The 19,584-nt window shown below is 31.8% G+C and overlaps 1 protein-coding gene across 1 annotated transcript; it reads right to left on the bottom strand.

The window, feature by feature from the left end:
* Positions 1-14,389: 14,389 nt before the first annotated feature.
* LOC107916946 (organic cation/carnitine transporter 4) lies at positions 14,390-18,392 on the bottom strand. The gene is made up of 2 exons (XM_016846325.2): positions 17,540-18,392; positions 14,390-15,810 (listed from the first exon to the last, which is right to left on the bottom strand). Exons 1-2 carry the CDS (start codon positions 17,979-17,981, stop codon positions 14,645-14,647), a joined length of 1,608 nt encoding a protein of 535 aa, XP_016701814.2. The 5' UTR covers positions 17,982-18,392; the 3' UTR covers positions 14,390-14,644.
* Between the last annotated feature and the right edge of the window lie 1,192 nt (positions 18,393-19,584).

Below are 19,584 nucleotides of genomic sequence, written 5' to 3' on the forward strand. Positions count from 1 at the left end.
TCTACCCCCTCCGCTGCTGATTTCTCCAACACCATGGTAAGAACCCGAAGCCGAGCTGCCGCCGAACCATCCTTCTTCATGAACAGCTGCAGGCGTCAATTTCGGCGCCTCAACATGTCAACTTAGCCGATGAACGCCTTCCTCTCCTCCACGCGACGCCAAACCTTCTCCTCCTTGCATCTATACATACGTGATAGTAACTACATGGGAGGTTCTTCTAAACTTTTCTTTTGCCTATTTATTTATTTATTCCACATTAAGGACTATATGTTTTAAGTAAGGGGAGGCATTCCTCATTATTTTTGTCATTTTAGATGTTGTTTTTTGTTGTTGATGCTGTTTTGGTTGTTGCTGCCCATATATTAAGAATATTCTGCCTCTTTTCATGCCCAAAAATTTGACCACTACTTGCCCACTGTTTGACCTAGATGCGTGATTTTTGTCTACTGAGTTAGTTATGATTTTGCTTGTTTGATTGCATCTCCATTGTTTTATTTCTTTTAGGCTGAATAATTATGATTAATAGAATTAACCCTAATTTGCTTTTAGTAAATTTGATTAAATCTAAATGAAAAAAGGACACTTAATACAATTGCATGCTTAATATATGTTCATAACTATTAAGTTGGTTGCTGAAACTTATTTTTGACACTTGATTGTTGCTCCTAAGTCCTTCAAAATTAAAATTTCATTTAAAAATAATAATGTTTTCGTGGTTATAAGTACAGCTTAAGATGTGACCAGCTGAGTAATCGGGGTAGGGTGCTTGGGTTGTCATCCTATTTCGCATCAAAAGGTTGTGTGACATGTTAGGTAAAACTTCGCTAATCGAAATTAATTTTTAAGATATGTTGGGCTGAGCAACCAGGGTAAGGTGCTTGGCTGTCATCTCTCTTCGCGTCAAACGGTTCGATATGTTCTTAAGAAAAATAAAAATTAGGAGTATGTTGGGCTGAGTAACCGGGGTGGGGTGCTTGGCTGTCATATCCCTTCGCGTCAAAATATTCAATATATTCCTAAGTAAAAATAAATAAATAAAATTAGATTATAAAAAGAAAAAGAAAAAAAGAAAAATAGACATATTAATAAAGTGTGGGGACGAAAGGTAGAAACGAATAGGGTGTCTTGATAGGTTTGGTAAATTACCTAATTTTCATGAAATCATCCAAGTTGATCTTAATTTTTGTGTGTATTAATTGGAATACTTTTTTCAATTTTACTTAAAGCAAGCTAAGGGTTCTCTTTATTTTTCATATGCATTTTGACTAATTTTTATAAAACTGTGGAGTAGTATTTCTTTCATGGTAGGATTTAATTTTCATAGTGGACACGAACCATACTTGAGGGCAAGCATGGGCTAAGTAGGGGGAATTTGATAATACTCTAGAACGACATATTTTATGTGCTAATTGCATGTTTATTTTGAGTATGATCTTACTAATTTGGGTTATTTTATGGTCTTTTATCTTTTAGGGACTAAATTGGAGGCAAAAAGAAATTTAAAGGCAAAAAGTGCAAATTTGAAGATATAATGGACCAACATGCAACATAGGGAAAAAGGTAGTGCCAAAAATGCAAGTATGGAAGACATAAGGGCAAAAGTGCAAAAGAAGAGATTTTATAGCAAAAGACTCTATTTAATGTTTTATTATATTAGGATAATTATTTAGATTTAAATTTAGGATTTATTTTTATTTATATTTAATTATCTTATTTTATTTGTATTTACCTTTTAGAATTTAATTAGAAATAAGTTAGGTTTCTTAGTACTATAAATAGAGGATGAAGTGAAATAAATTGGAGCCATCTTTTGCTGTAAACACTCACTCCCCTATAAATTTAGTCTTTTTGTTCTTTCCATATTTTCTTTTAATAAAAATTCCCTTTCCATTATCTCTTGTTTTTCCCCAAAAACCATGAGCCACTAAATCTAATCTAGCCGAAGGTTGTCAAAATTCTCCAAAAAGGTTCGTGAGGCTTAGAATCCGTACTTAGCCTTCTCAACAGGGTATTCATGCTTCTCCGCATTACGGGATTGACGCTTCCATCCATGTCCCTTAATAGATGATCTTTTCAACTTGTGCAAGGAACGACCGCTTTGTACATTTTGGGAAAGTTACACAGTCAGTTTGTTGGCTTTCTGCGTCAGAGGTTAGCGAGTCCAAGAGACAAAATGGCGTGGTATTTGCCATTGGGAAGTGATGATCTAGTAGAAGATAGTCCCACAAAAGCGATTATTGGCTAGAGTCAGGTTCCACCAAATCTTAAGTCTAAATTCTTGGAGCTGGTGGTCGTAGGCATCCTCTTTCACTATAACTGGCTTATTCTGCTTGAGAAGGGTTACCTAAAAGCCAATGATTAAACCCAAGGCGAATCAAGACAACTGGAGGCTAGAATCTCACCACATAAGAAACTCTCTCTTTCCTCAAACTCTGTTTATTTTCTCCATTTTAATTTTCACAATTTATTTAATATCGCAATTTTAATTCAACTTTTAATTTCGTTTTTATTTTATTTCACTTCTAGATCAAAACTTTAAAATTCTATTTTTTTTTTATTTTTTTCAGGAACGCAAGTTTTCTTGGACACGATTCTGCCCAAGATTTCGAGAAATAAGCATTCGTGCAATCCAGTCCCTGAGGATTCGACCTTACTTCCCCTTTACTATTCTTTTTCATTGTTTAATAGGGAATATGACATTTTTAGTGCTCTCAACGACCGCATCGATTTCTTTACTATACTATGCAAAATAACCCTCAAACTTGTCAGGATAATAAAAAAAGTAACTAAACACATTTAATTCCTTGATTATCTTAAGACAATTTCTTTCAATCTAGGTTGGCGGTCTTTGATTCATTCCCAAACTTATCTATAAACGATCTTCCCTTGGCTGACCCTATAGCCATTCGACAAGTTGTGGTAGTTTCTCAGGTGTCTCGCCATAACCGTGAACTCTATCCTTTCCTTACGTATATTCTTTCCTTCATCTATCTCCTTTCCTGGACATCCTTCTACTCATAATTTTTAATCATTAACCACATAGTTGGGTGATCAATTACCGGTATAGATCCTCTTTTTCACCTTGGAATTAAGGTAGTCTATAACACCCCTCACCCGGTCTGATCTCCGAACCCTAGTAATAAGATGCTACAACAAAAATCAACAATCAACATATTCTTTATTAAACAATATTTAAATATTTATCATCAAATAAAATATAATCAAGCATATTGGAAATTTATAACATTACATGGGCCTAATTGAGAATTTCAAGCATGAAAAAGAATTGAAATGAAAGTTTCAAAAGTTTAAAGATGAACTTCAAAAATACATATTTGGTACGATACCAAAATTCAATTATGTTTTCTTGGCAAAACAACGGTATTGATATTTATTTTATGGTATCGATATTTTATGAAAAGTATAGGTACTCAAATAAAAATCGATACCATTTTGGCATTCTATTTCTTTTAAAATTGTTCATATTGCCATGTATCGATACTAGATACCAAAGTATCGATACTTAAAAACAAATATGGTAAAAATCTCATCTTTAGAGAATACATTCCTTACCAAATTCACATATCAAGCAAGAACTATAATATCATCCAATCAAACACTTAAATGTCAACCCAATATGCCTCAAATGACACCTCAATTTACAATTCAAATAAATTAATATAAAGCTAAACATATGTAAATCATTTAGCTTAACTAAACATACCAAAACATAGTTTAAACATCAACCATATAAATATAAACACTTATACACATAGTATTCAATATGTTATCACATTACCAAAGCAAACTATTAACCAAAAGACCACCTAGGTATATGCCATAACAAAATAGAACCATCACCCACACTTGAGATCGAGATCATTGTTGGATGCTGAGTCGACAGCAAACTAAAACGTACCTAACTTGCATACATATCACAAAACATACACTAAGCATATTTTAATTGTATTTCTATAATCCAAACATTAAGTATAATAATGAAAATGACATGCAATATTATCAAATTTATTATCAAAATGCATATAAAACCTTTTCCATAACAAAGTCTAATTTCAAATCTTATGGAACATATTATATTAATGTTCCCATTTCAATTCATGTATCATACTTTCATTTCTTATTTCCTTTCATATTCTTTTAGAAATATCAATTTATAGACATCATTTCATCATTTATATCCTTATAAACAAGACTCAAACTCAGACGGATACATGAATCCAACCAATACACTAGTTTGGCACCCAGTGCCTCATCGGATACATTCGAAGCAAATAATTACACCCAAAGCTATAATAAATTGACACCCAGTGTCTCATTGGTTAAACTGAAGCAAATTGACACCTAGTGCCTCATTGACTCGTATTCAAAACAACCCTAAACACTTCCTATCCTATGGCATGTCATCTATATTCGACTCAGCCCGAACAGTTAATAAGGTTTTCATTTCATATTACAACACAACCAATATCTCAATTTCATAAATATTATCAACATGTGAGCATTTATCCAACTTGAACCCAACCACAATTTCTCAAAATCTATATTCAAATCATACAATCATAAGAATACATATATTTCTCAAATATACATAATCGAGTAATTTTAATAATCAAATTATTCAAATCAGCCCAGTTGAACAACAATTCTCACCTCAATTACTTACCATTCACAAACATATTAGTACGCAATAATTTATAATTTAGTTAAGATTATAGAAACACAAACACTAAACTCCGAGATATTCGTCGACGACTTTGTCTTTTCCCTTCTTTCTCGAGGAATCCGGGTTGGTGTTAGCTACGAAATAAAACAAACAACACATTTCATCAATACACAAACAATTTCACATTCAATTACTAATTTAAGTAATTTTTTCACTTTATTCAATTTAGTCCCTAAAATCGAGACTAGCCTAACTTTCACATTTAATCCTAAATTTTTATACCAATTTCATTCTAAGCCAAATTCAACTCTATATTTCTCATTTCTACCCCTAACTTTTGAAAATTTTCACAACTTGGTCCTTATTGCTTAAAACCAACAATTATTTCACAATTTAGTCCTTTTTTCACTTCCAACCTAAAAATCTATCAAATTAATCCCTAAAGCTTTAACTACTCAACATTGGTATCATATAAAATCTTAAGCAATATCGAAAAATAAGACATGATTCGGCTACCTCATAGTATCGGGATTCTAAAAACATAAAAATTATAAGAAAATAACTAAATTTAACTAACCAAATCAAGCTCCAAAAATTGTACTCAAAGGCTGAACGCTTCTTTTCTTTCCTCTCCAATTTGGCATGTAAAAGATGATGAGAAAAATGTTTTTGTTTGGTTTTTTTTTATTCTCTACTATCTTTCTTTTCCTTGTATTTTATTAACTTAAATTATGTTTTATTTTAGCAATATTTTATAACATTTTAATCTTGAAAACATTAATGTCATCCACTAATAACTAGAACAAATGTATATTTTCTTTGTAAGTCATTTAGTTATGTATTACCTTATAATTTAATTATAATTTAGCTTTTGACTCTAATGAGATTTAATCCATGCACCTCAATTATGGAAATGGGGTCCCAAAACCACACTTTCCGCTACTACTGACTTTCGGGTTGTTACGTAGTCGTCTTGCCTACCACCCTAATAACCCTTTTGTTTTGCCTTCATTGGTGATCATAGTAAATCTAATTAGTCCTCGGTAGACTCTATTTTCTTATTTTAGTCATATACGACTTATTGACGCTCCACTAGTGGGTTTAACTAATGAGGACCCATGCCATTTTGGTGAACTAGATTTCATTTCAACCTACATCCAGGTTGCAATGTTGATTGGGTTACACCATTGTGAACCGCCTTAACAATGATACCTTACTTTAAAGGCGCAAGTCTTTCTGCTATGGGCCACTTTGGTTTGTAGTATTTCGACAGACTATCATCTAGGTGACCATTTGAGTTTACAATTTCTCTTATATGATGGTTCTCTATAGAACTAGCTAATTGACTGGTACTTTCTCAATAATATCCCTTTAAAGAGGAATAGTCTTGAAAAACATATCTATCACTTGATTATTCCTTTTTAGTACCTCTTTCTATCAATGAGTTATAGCCAACCCCTTCGGAGTATAGGCGATTAACTCTCCCCGTACAAACCATAGGTTCACCAAACCTTATATCGAGTACTTATTTCTCAATAACCTTCCAAGGTTCTCCTTTAACATGCAGAACTTCTTTGAACCCTACTTGGTGGTTTTTAATGACAAATCCTTACCCGCGATCTACGGAAATATCCCTTTCAATTGCCTATATACAAGGCAGTAACGACACATCATTCCCTCAATAAATCTTAATTGGGTCGTCACCATACACCCTATTGGCCTTCTTGTTTATTGTGAAGTAGACTTTTCCGATTTATTTTGCCATTTTCTTTCTTTTTTTAGAGGATTCCTCAAATCCGCTGGTTGGCTATCGCTTGCCAATACTCGCAATTCTCATCGTTTGCGTGACTTTTTATATTCATAGCCTTCGTGAACCACTTACATTTATCGTCCTGAAGAACTCTATATGCTACCATAGTCGAGCTATGGTTTTACACTTGTAATACCATATTTAATGCCCTTGTAGACGTCCTCCTATTTATTGTCTCGGCACACTACCCTGTGTTTACTGGTAGCTAGTGTTTATTGTCTCAGTGAACTACCCCGTGTTTACTATCCTGGTGGGCTACCCCGTGATTATTGTCCCAATAAAATACTTCGTATTTACTGTTTCGATGGACTATACTGCTTGCTATAGCTGAGTTATAGTCTCACACGTTAGACCTCTTTTGAGGTGTCGCCTCATAGGACCTTACCACCATAACGGTGTTGCCCTAACAACACTGTATGACGATATACAGAAACACCATATCCTATCCTAGCTTTATCTAACCCGTCAATAGTCTCCTCTCTGCACCCCACCTTTATAATCATACAATGCATGCATTTCACTTACATACTATCATGGAGTACATAATCTTTTAAAAACATGGTATCATAATTAACTTCATGCATATTAAGCTACACTGGTGATTGGCCATATACCATATAATCCTACGTATGCTTAACATTTACAATCAGCAAAGTTCATGCATCATTACAGAACTTAAAATAAAATCATGCCAGGCATTCAGCATTTTAGAAATAAAGTACAAAAATTCACTTGATGATTTTTTGCCCTTTTAGCTTAGCTTTTCCGAACGTTAGAGTTTCCACTCTCCTAGAAGCTAAGCAGGACAACCAAAATCATGGATTAAGTTTAGAAATTTTAGCTTAAAACTCAATTTTATAGTAACATGCAGAACCACTCAAAGGTTCTTGAAAATTTTTAACTTTGTTTCTTAAATTTACGAGCACCAAAGGATTTAGAGCCTTACTAGTTCACTGGATTTTCTACTTTTCTGACTTAAGCCTCCTGATCATTGCCTCATACAAAGCTTCCGTAGCTATCTCTTCTTCAAAGCAACCAAGGAAGAAGATGAAGAAGAGGAGAGAATGAAACATAATTGAGAGAAATTCACTTAGCTATTTATAGTCTTTCACGCATGATCTTTAACCATATAAAAACCATTCATTGACAATCATTTTGTCTTCCACTAATGAACCAATTAGTTTTAATCCAACCGAACCAAAATTAGATTTTAACCACATCCAAAATTAGTCACTAAGGTTTCTTGATTTTTCAGTAGAGGCTGTCATTTTATGACTTCTTTCAATTTAACCCCCCAATTATTCTTTAATTTCCAGTATTAAAGGAAACTAGGTGTGACAGTGATAGTCAAAGTGTCATACATCTTACTAAAGATCAGATGCATCAAGAAAGGACAAAGCACATATACATTCGTTATCATTTTTTCGAGATGTAATCATTCAAGGGGATGTTTAGATCCATAAAATTGGTACAGAACACAATCTAGCCGACATGTTGAAAAAAATTCTTCCAGTTTCAAAGTTCATGCATTGCTTAGACTTGGTAAGTATCCAAAAAAGATCCAATTGGTCCTGTAATAGGACTTGGCAAGAGAGTTAAGTGAAATATGAGTCAAGGTTGATATTTGTGGAAATATGCCTCGCATTTCGACCATAATAGTGAGTGATGTCACAGTGAGGGAAGACTTCTTATCCCAACATGCAACCAACGTCACGATGAGAAGAAGACTTTCATCTCGACGACGCGGTCGTTCTTCATCCCAACAACCAAATGCCACGTCATAACGTGGTGACGTGTTTCTCAAGCTTCTCAATTTTTTTCTCTTAATTAAACTCTGTTTTAGTTTCACATTTAAATTCTGATTAACCTAGGGATATTCTAGTCATAAATGCTATAAATTTCAGCCTATAAATAGTCCTTAGTTACTCTAGGTTTTACACATTTGAAAATATTAAGATTGAGAGAATTCTATTTTTAAGTTAGAAAGGTTTTTTTTCATTTGGGGTTTTGAGTTTTTTGTTTTGATTCTCTCCATATTTTTGTACAGTTTTTTTATTTAGTGAAATCTCTTTTTTCTTGTGGTTTTTCTATCCTCATTTGAGGAGTTTTTTCACGTAAAATTTGTGTGTTCGATCTGTTCGATTTTATATTTTATTTGCTTGTTTGTTTCATTCACGGGTTAATTCTTTATAACTTTAAAGGGAGGAAGCTTGCAACAATAGCTCCATAAGAACATCATCAACTTAATGTGCAGTATGGAGATGTTTAACCTCAATGTCACCTTGTTGAGCTTGTTTACAAACAAAATGAAAGTAAATAACCACATGTTTCATACGACTATGAAAATTTGAGTTGGAACAAATGTAAGTTGTATTGACAATGTCACATAAAATACTTGGAATGACAAAAAGGGAAAGCTAAGTTTGCACAGTAGACGTTGAAGCCAATTTATTTATGAAATAGTTGTTGTAACAACATGATAGTTGGGTTCAATTAATGACCAAGACATGAGAAATTTTCTTCTTGGATGACCAATAAATAGATGTGCTGCCAATATAGAAACTATGAAGCCAACGGTAGAAGTCTGATCAATGGGATCACTAGTCCAATCAGAACTAAAATATGCAATGAATTTGCAATTATCTTGAACAATCCTAATTCTAAAATTAGGTGTATGTTGAAGATAATGCAAAAGATGTTTGGTTGCTTACCCATGATTGATACCTGGTATATGCAGGAATTGAGGTAATTTGTTGATTGCAAAAGAGACATTTGGTTGAATGAAGCTTTCCAATTATACATCTATAAAGAGAAGCATCAACAAGGTTATTTTTAGTAGAAGATGAGAAATTCTAAGTAAGAAGTCACGAGGATAGGCACACCTTTACAATTTGCCATATCAACATCCAACATCAAATCCATGATATACTTATGCTTAGAGAAAAAAAGACCATTAGAACTAGAACAACCTCCACAACAAAAAAAAATATATATATAGCGGGTCAAAATCTTTAAGGGAGAACCGAGAAAAGCGTACATCAATGATACAGTGAACTTTAAGCAAAAAAAGAGTACATCAATGGTATATCGAACTTCTCGAGCATAATTACCTGTAACTATAATATCATCCCCATTGACTAGGACATAGTACTAAATCCAAAGTTATATAGTATGGAAAGAGAGGATTCAAGATATCAACAATTCATTAAATACACATGCCAATTCTTTCAATGGAAAAGAGAAAAAGGAAACCATGTAGGTGTAGGGTTTACATAGGGCCTAAGTTGGATACAACTTTCTTTTATCTCCTCGTCCATGACATCTCAACTTGAAGTAGGGGTGTGCATATTTTAGTTTTAATCAAATTAGCCAATCAAACCAAATTAGTTTGGTTAATTCGTTGGCCAACAAAATTAATTTGGTGGGAGTCAGTTATTTTTTTTAAAATTTCAGTTAACGGTTAATTTAATTTAAAATCAGATAATTAACCGATTAATTAAATTATTAATAATAAAATATTATAGGCCCAATATATTAGATAGGTCCAATATATTATGTAAGTCCAAAATATAAAAAATAAAAGAATGGGCTGAAAACATAATAAATTTGTACAAATAATTATAATAAGCTTAAAAATTTATATATATATATTTTAAAAAAATTAAAAAAATAAAAAATAAAAGAAAGTAGCCTTAACTTAACCAAAAATTAGTGTAAATCTTGCCACTTAAGTTTTTTTTTTTAACAATTTCATTACAGCTTTTGATCATATTTTTTTTTCTTTACACAATGCTTAAAATTACTCATAACCTCTCTTCAACCTATAAATAGTAGTATAATGTGCTTCAGGACATTCAAATCCATATTTTTTTGCATTGATAATAATACTAATGCTTAGCTCAATCCACAATTTTATTTGTCTGTTTTCAAAACAAAGTTTGAAAGTATTGGAGTCGCTTGACCTCTTCTTCGTATCTTCACCCTTCCAATTTTCCTTTTGTTTGTTTAAGCATGTAGACTTGACATTAGTTATTGTTGTTATTATGATTATGATTTAGTGTTGTTAATGTATTATTTGTTATTTGTTATTTGTTGTTTTTGTTTTTGTTTTTTTTGTTTAAAAAAAAATAAAAGAATATTGTAATGAATATTTTTTCATGTTTAAAATTTATTTGAGTAAAAGAAAAAATATGTAAAAATTTTGAATTAATTGAATTTAATTCAGTTAATTAATAGATTTAAAAAATTAATTTATTTTAAAATTTTAATTAATTTAATTAATAATAACTCGATTCAATTAATAATCAAATCCATAGTTTGAATACTTCTAACTCAGAAAATTTCAGAAAATACCATCAAAATATACAAAAAGAGGACACCAATAATCAAAGTGGAAAAACCCTAGTGGCGAGGGTAGAAATATTTTATTCTATGTTGATAAACAAAATATTTAAGGCTTTCATATATTTATTTTGCAAATTCACATCGATTTTTATCATGTGGATAATACTGAAGTACTAATTCACAATCATGTAATTAATCAAAATAAAAGTTTATTAGCCTCAATCGACAAAGATGATGTCGCCATGACTTATATCCCGCATCTCGAGGTTGTTTAGCAATTTTTTCTTTAGCCGCCTCTGTTTGTACATAAATAATATTCTCTTGTTTATTTATTTTCAACATTGTATTGTCGAAAAATTAATTAAAAAGATTGGGAAAAACATGTCAAATGAAATTATTAATAAAAAATATTTTAATTTGAAAATAGATGACGTCAAAATGTCAAGTGATATCCCTTTTTCATTTTGACTTCTCTCTCTCTCTTTTTTTTAAATTTAAATACTTTTGTTTCATAATTTTATATTCACTAGTTGTGGTATAATTTTAAATTTCATACCTCTATTTTATGAAATTTAGAGAAGTTAATCCGTTTAGTTTAATTTATCATAAATTCATTTTTATATGTTCTTAAATTTAAAAAGTTAACCAAACTACCTAATACTATTAAATTCAATTATCAAATTACTTATATCAAGATCAGCTGTTTTATCAAATTTAATAAAATTATCAATCCAATAATTTATATGTGACAAATTAGAAATGAGTCAATGGTTCAAGTTTATATGTTTTTATCAACAATTGAATTAATTTTAATAATGTACGAGAATTAAATTTTAACAAATTAAAGTAAAAAAATTAATTTCTCAATTTTTTTATAAAGTAAAGAGATAAAAATTCATAATCAGACATTTAAAATAAACTTAACAATACTAGACATTGTATGATTATAGGAAACATATATGATACATAAAAAGTAATTAAAACTTGAGAAAACATAAAAACATTAACTTATCAAAAATTTCTAAATGCCACATATGAATTCATGATTGATTCTTTGAGTATGAATTTGATAAGCAATTGATTTTGAGGTAAATAATTTGATAGTATTAAATAATTTGACTAACATTTAAATTTGAAAACATATAAAGATCAAATTATGATAAATTAAAGTAAATGGACTAACTTTTAATTTCCATAAAATAGCGTATGAAATTCAAAATTATACAACCACCCACTTGTGATTATAAAATTATAAAATTAAGGCTTAAGTGTGTAAAAAGCCCTTAAACTTTTTCAAAAAAATAATAATTAAGCCCCTCATTTTCTTTTGCACTCAATTGAGTACTTGAACTTTTAAAATGCATAAAAAAGACCCTCAAACTTCTTCAAAAAAAGTAATTAAGCCCTTGCTTTTTCTCCCACTCAATTGGGTACTTGGAACTTTCAAAATGCATAAAAAAGACCTTCAAAATTTTTCAAAAAAGTAATTAAGTCCCTGCTCATATTAAAAATTAGAAAAAAATTAAAAAAATAAAAAGATATATTAAATTTTAATAAAAATATTAAGAATTAGTTTTTTAATAAAAATAGTAAAAAAAATTTATAAAAATCATAAAAGAATTAATGACCCCTAGATTTTTCAATTAAAGTCATCACGTATCGCAATACAGTTTGACATGTGGCGAAAAGTGATATAAAAATAAAAATAAATAAAAGTTATAGAAAATTTATAAAATGCTTCTTTAGTATGATAATTTTTATAATTTTTTTTACAAAATTTATATTTCTTTACATCTTGCATAATTTTCTTATGCCTTTATAAAATTTTACAATTTTTATATATTTTTTTAATTTTTAATAAATTTTTAATATATGAATTTTTTATTAAAATTTAATAATATTTATAGTTTTTATTGATTTTAATTTTAATTTTAATTTTTTTTCTAATTTTTAATAAATACATGGGCTTAATTGCTTTTTTTTTTGAAAAAGTTTGAGGTTCTTTTTAATGCATTTTGAAAGTTCAAGTACCCAATTTAGTGCAAAAAAAAAGTAGTAGCTTAATGACCTTTTTTTAAAAAAAAAATTTGAAGATCTTTTTGATGCATTTTAAAAGTTTAAGTATCCAAATGAATACAAAAAAGATAAAGACTTAATTGCTTTTTTAAAAAATTTGAAGACTTTTTGCATCCTTAAACTTAAAATTAAAATATATAAAATAGAAAAGGTAAAAGTCGATGAAAATGGATGCCTCTTTAAAACAAAATATTATTAATTTATTTATTTTTATTAAAATATTAATTTAGTTGTTTTCTCTATTATTAAAGTAAAAAAATCTAAAATAACCAAATTTTAGGAATATGCCATTTTTTTAAATAGGTTTTTAAATGGGTTTCTGTGTATTTAAAGTTTGAAAAGAGAAATAAAAATTACGTACTATTTTTTTTTTAAATATGGCAAAATTCAAGCCAAAACTCTAATTTTTTATAACTGGCATATACCTAAAATTTAGTCCTAATGAAATACATAACCAAAGGGGCTTATTTTTTAAATTAACTCAAAATTTTTGATTAATTATAAAAATGACTCAACTTAAAATTTATATACGTAAATGTCCTGATTTCTACTATGCTTGCCAGTGTCATAGACAAACCATCTACATCGACGCCCCATCATTGGCCAGTGATTGCCCTTTTTTAAAAAAAAAAATTAGTGGTGCTACCTGATAAATTAACAACATCAGATTAAAATGTGATTACATAATATACCCGAGGACCTGAAGAAACAATTACTCTTTTTAAATAGGTTGGAAAAATGTGCCACCTGTCAACATTGCTAGACCAAATTAAATGTTTTTCAACTTTTGATCTATTTTCATGTTAAATTTGTTCTTTTTTAAAATTAAAATTAAATAATTTCTCATTTTTTATTTTCTTTTAAAAATTTAACTTTAAAAATTATACAAAAATTTTTATTTAAATTACCTAATCAAAAAATTCTAAGCTTGTCTAAATTTAAATTAGCTAAGAAATGAATTAAAAATGTTAAAATTAGATAAACTTAAGGAAACTATATTTAGGTAATTTAAATAAAAAATTTATATAATTTTTAAAGTTTATTGTTTTTAAACAAATAAAAAATTGAGAATAATTTTTATTTTTGTTATTCTCATATATTTATTAAACTTAATTTCAAAAGGAAATAAACTTAATAAACAAATAAATCAAAATTAAAAATATTACAATTTAGAAAAAATAATAACTTTGTCAGATCTCTAAATATTCTATATACTTACATTTCAATTTGATACTGTCAATTTATTCAATGACACCACTAAAAATATATATTTTAGATGATGAGTTACTTTTCTAAAATACCCTAGCCAAGAAAATCCATTGTCATATCAATGCAGTCAATGTCAATATCATTGGGCCAATGCCCACGCAAGTAGATTTCGGTACGGAGGTTCCTTTCTTTTTCTTTTTTTTTTGATAAAATAAAGAAATTCATCATTATGAGGATCAATTTGTAATTTTGGGGCTCCACTCAAATTCTGCCACAGGAAAAGATCAAATTATTCAATATGTATATTGTTCATCAAAGCTTATTCAACTTGGTTCTCCTATATTTCGTTCATCAACAATCTCAAACCATATAAAACTTGTTTGCCCTTGTTCCCTTACTGAAATCTTGATTTTTCTGATTCTGTTGCAGCGAAAATCCCATTTTGCAAACTTTAAATGCTCAATGATGAAATGAAGCTGCTCTGTGTGACAAATAATTGACACCATTTATATATTCAACTTTCAAGCAAGTTCTCCCTCTTCCAATCCTGTCATTGTGTCATACAATGGCTTGTTTAATGTCTCTGGTAAGTAGTATGCAAGCATTCCTCCAATCAATCCACATACCCCAAACACCAGAAATGGAAAACCACCACCCAAAACCACCACAAATGGTGCCAATATAGCTCCCATTTGGGCTGCTTGAGTTGCACATCCAAGTGCTGCATTTCTCACCACTGTAGGGAAGAGCTCTGCTGTGTAGATAAACAACAAATTGTAAGTCCCAGCCATGCCGAATATCCCCAGAAGCCCACAACACATTCTTATTACTTTGGATATTCCTACATTGCCCATAAGGCTCCCCATGAAGCAGAAGATTGCACTAAACCATTGTGTCCCAATTGCCAATGGCTTCCTTCCAAATTTGTCCAACAGAACTGCTGTTATGGTGAATGCTGGCATTTCAGCTACCGCGTTAAGTAGGACAGTGAGGTAAAGGTTTGTCTCGAGGTTGACGACATTTAAGCTAAGGCCATAGTACACGACGGAGCAGGTGAAGTTGATTCCCACTGCTAAGAATAGTCGAATTCGAGTGATTGGTGATCGGATTACATCTACAATGGAACCACTGATTGCTTCTTTTTCAACTGTTGCTGCTTCCCAAATTTGATTACCATTTGAAGCATCATTAGATTCATCATCCAGTGCAAGGATGACCTCATCAGGAAGGTGATGTCCGTTGGCATTAGCTATGGTGCGCATAATTTTCATGGCTTCATTCATTTTCCCACGAACAAGATACCAACGTGGGGACTCAGAGATGAAAGGGACCACCAGGACAAGGAAAAGGATAGAGGGGACAGACGAGGCAACGTAAAGCGCACGCCATGAAGGAAAAATGTACGCTATGCCCGAGAGCAATGCGATTCCGGTCGAAAAGAAATAGAACGTCGACATTCCAGCAACACCACGTTTCGTTGGACCAACAGGTTCAGTGGCCAGGACGAAGGAACAGAGGCCGACACCTCCGGTGCTGAATCCCGTTACGAAGCGGAGTAGGAGATAGGTAGAGTAGTCAGGGGCTAATGATGTAAGGCAACCAAATATGGCATTTAAGATGCAGACCGCGGTTAAGGAACCTTTTCTTCCCAGTTTTGAATCTGATAGATGACCAAAAACCCCTGCACCTGAAAATGTGTGTCCAAAACATTGAATTTCAGTCATGAATTTAATAAACCAGAAGTTCTACGACAGAGAGTTCTCCAGCATTTCAGTGTGTCAGTAATGAGTTATTATTTAGAATGATTACTATTATGGTGAAGTCGGCGGTGTCCATGGCGCAATAATTATACTTTAACATTCCAGTTCCGTAAGGGAAGCTGCCATAAATACATAAAGGTTGATATAGGGACGCCACCTCTCACATGACATGATGACACAAGTTGAAGAAAGTAGAACACGCCATCTATGTAATGGAGTATGAACAATGTATTCAATACACAAAGTGATCGACATAAAGAACATGATTTTCATGTTCCGGCACTGTACCTTCCAAATCATGAACTGTTTTTCTTTTCCTCTCTCTCCCTTGAAATTTTTCATCAAATAATCAAAATGCCAAAAGGGATTTAGATGATTTCACATTGAGAAGAGAAGTGAATAACAAATTCAAAAAGGAACAAAATCATTTGGGTTTCAACATGAGGGTAAACGACAAAGAAAAGAAGAAGAAAAGTGTACTTAATTGTAGTATATTGCATATTGCCAAAAAGCAGCCGGTGTTTCTCTCTTGAGGACAAGGCTTCATAACACTATTCTTAGTACGTTAAGAGACGTGGTAGATTTCTCACCCTCTTCACAGGTTAAGAGGATTGCAATTATTATTTTCTTTCACTTTATGTTTTCCAGATATTGTATCAGGGGAATAATTGTTCGAGGACCACCATGACTAATAGTTGAGAATTCAACATTTTTAGCTCTTGGCCGTGTAAGTTTAGATGAGTCAGAAAAAAGAGAGTAAATAAGCATTTAATATTAGATAAGAATTTATACACGGCAGGAAAAGACAAAATATCTTAACTCAGTTAAGATAGATATTGTGAGAATACAAAAAAAACTAAATTCGAGTATGTTAATATGAGTATAAAAAAATATTTATAAATAATTTTAAACATTATAAAAAAATTAATTTAATTTATTGTGAGAATAGTAATCTTTTGTAAGTATCTTTTTAAAATTTTTCCACTTGAGAATTATTTATATGAGTTGGTCCAATATTGCCACTTTGTCCTTATTTGCAATAAATTAAAGCTAGAGTTTGACCATCATGAGTTATATGTTTCAAAATTTAAAATTTTCCATTTCTCACATGTGAACCAGATTACAAATCATATGACCATGACAGGAAGCTCCAAGTGGGAAATAACTCATTAAAACGACAACCAATGCTTTGCTTGCTATACAATATAATTTAATATCATATGCATGCATAAAATAAGTTATCACCGCCGCTTGCTTAAATATATTCCTTTTCTTGTAATATGCATTAACCTCACCTTGATGCCTGTCACTCCAAAATATATAAATTTGGGGTATAATTAATCAAGATTTACTGACTTAATTTTTGTATATCACACCATTCTTTGTATTTTTGTTTGTTTTTCCCCCTTCTGGTCCATAAATGCATTAACTGCACCATGTGCTGTTTCCAGGACAGCAGGACGGAGATTTCCTTTTGAGTACATAAAATTAAGGTAATTTTAAGACCACTCGGGGAAGAGTTAGGCACAAAGGAACATTAGACCCTGATAGATAATAGCTTGAAAATATAGTGAAGAAAATGAAAAATGCTTAAAACATTATTGAAAAGATGGCAAGATATGAAGCAAAGAGAAAGAAGAGCAGGAAACGACTCACCAATCATGCAGCCGCCAAAAAACAAGGCTTGCACAAGCCCAACCTTATTCTTCTGTCCACAAACCAATCCCCACTGAGCCACCGTGGAGCTCCCCGGACCACCCTCCCATTCCCAGGACCCTGGTTCCAACCCACAGACATGGCTCTCCTTCTCATCACACCCTAACTCTCCAACACACCGCCACCCAGGTTCCCTGTCTGCAAATATCATCACCATAGTATGGAAAGCTTCCAGGGCCCACGCCAGGCTCGTTAAAACAAAGTGTTTCAGCTGCCAGTACCCAAATTCTCCGCAGTAGTTTTGCAACATGTCGTCTATGCAAACCTTCTGGGGTTCGGATCCAGGCCCGGAATCCCATCCGGGTTCTTTTGATGGGACGAGCAAGGGTGCTCCTAATGAGGAACCATGGCTAATGGGATTTGATTCTGGTGAGTTAGCCATAACTGAGTAGGGTGTGTGTTTGCTTTTTTATAGTTTCTCCCGGTTTGGTTTATTTTAAGTGCCTTTTTTTCTCAACGTTCTTATATATAGGAAAGTTGTAATATGAATCAGTGTGAGAACTGGTGTGTGATGTGGTGGATTTGACACGTGGAGAGTTATCCAATCATTGATTTAGTGGGTATGACACTTGGAAAGGAAATCGCTGGTGATTTGGAGGGTTGAGATTAGAGCTAAAGTTGGTGTGTAATTTGCATATATTTCTTTCCATATAAAGAAAAGAAAACGTTTAATTAGACTTCTCATAAGAGGCGGCAATAGAGACTGAATATCATTTAATATTTCGGCGAGTTAAATGATTAATTGAAGTCTCACACTATTTGAGCATTCCTTTATATCTCTTCAATTAGGTTTTAAACGATAGAGCTTGTTCAATAAAAATATGATTTCGTCTCAACAAAAAGTTTTAATTTGAATTCATTGTAATTTGTTTCGATTAAAATAATTAATTCAAATAATGATAGCATGGGAAAATGATTCAAATAAAAAGACATGGATTAAAAAAAGAAATGTCCAAACCCGCATAAAACTACACGTTTTTCATTGGATTTAAACTAACTTCTTAGCTTGATTCAAGCCTAGAGTTAAGGGCTTAAGTTTAAATTTAGGTCCGATTTCATATGTTTGACCTTACAAAATTAACGTCTTGAATCCATCCAATGTAAACTTGAACTTATCCGAGTTTAAGATGATTCAAACTCATATAACCTAATTCAAAATACCCAAGCGTTAAACCTAAATGATTTGAACTTAATTTGATGTGAACCTGTGATTGACCCTAATCGAAATGATCTGAAATTTTTAAAATTTCGGACATCTTAATATCTACTAGTAGTATTTTGGACATCCCAATGTCTACTGGTAGCATAGAGTATTGTCATAGTGTTTTCTCTCTTCTTCGAGCATAGAGGTGGGAGTTTGAGTGGCTCGATTGTGGGTGGTACTAGTTAAGTGATTAAGGGTGACCTATGATCCTTATACGGCTGTGTGATTGGGCTCAGTATGAATTTTCTTGTGGAAGTAGTTGGGTAGTGAGGTTTTTGGCCTCTGTTCATGTTAGAGTGATGACTAGGGGCTATTAAAGGTCTTTTTCGATGTGTTCTTAGTGTAAGAGCAAGTTAATATGGGAATCTTAGGGTGGTTATATGGTTAGTTGCACGTGGGTAAGTACCTTGGGTATGAGAGAGGGCCCAACAACATGACCAAGAAGGCAAGTTTTGTGTTTTGGTAAGGTTACCTTATGAGTTACTGTGGGAGAAATAAGGTAATAGTGCTAGTTCATTGGTAATTTTGGAAGGGATGGTCATGTGGCAATGAAAGGTGATGGGAGAAAGATAGTTCTACTAAGTGAATAACTCTTCTATTCTTTTTAGGAAGTTTGTTTAAGCAAAGGGCTCTGTCCCTGATTTTATTCCATATTATCCATAAATGACTTTGTCTTATGGAGATTTAACTTCTTGTTGAAACAATTAATCAATTTGGAAAATTGTACTTGTCTAGGTAGTGGGGCGAGCTTTTACTTTTTCTAACTTGATTCTAGCAAGCA

The sequence above is a fragment of the Gossypium hirsutum genome, chromosome A01, assembly GCF_007990345.1.
Source record: "Gossypium hirsutum isolate 1008001.06 chromosome A01, Gossypium_hirsutum_v2.1, whole genome shotgun sequence".
In the NCBI taxonomy this organism is placed as follows: domain Eukaryota; kingdom Viridiplantae; phylum Streptophyta; class Magnoliopsida; order Malvales; family Malvaceae; genus Gossypium; species Gossypium hirsutum.

Coding starts and splice junctions, on each gene's coding strand:
- LOC107916946 (XM_016846325.2), bottom strand. CDS start 17,981: ATGGCTAACTCACCAGAATCAAATCCCATTAGCCATGGTTCCTCATTA. Junction 15,811..17,539: donor TTTTGGCGGCTGCATGATTG/GTGAGTCGTTTC, acceptor ACACATTTTCAG/GTGCAGGGGTTTTTGGTCAT.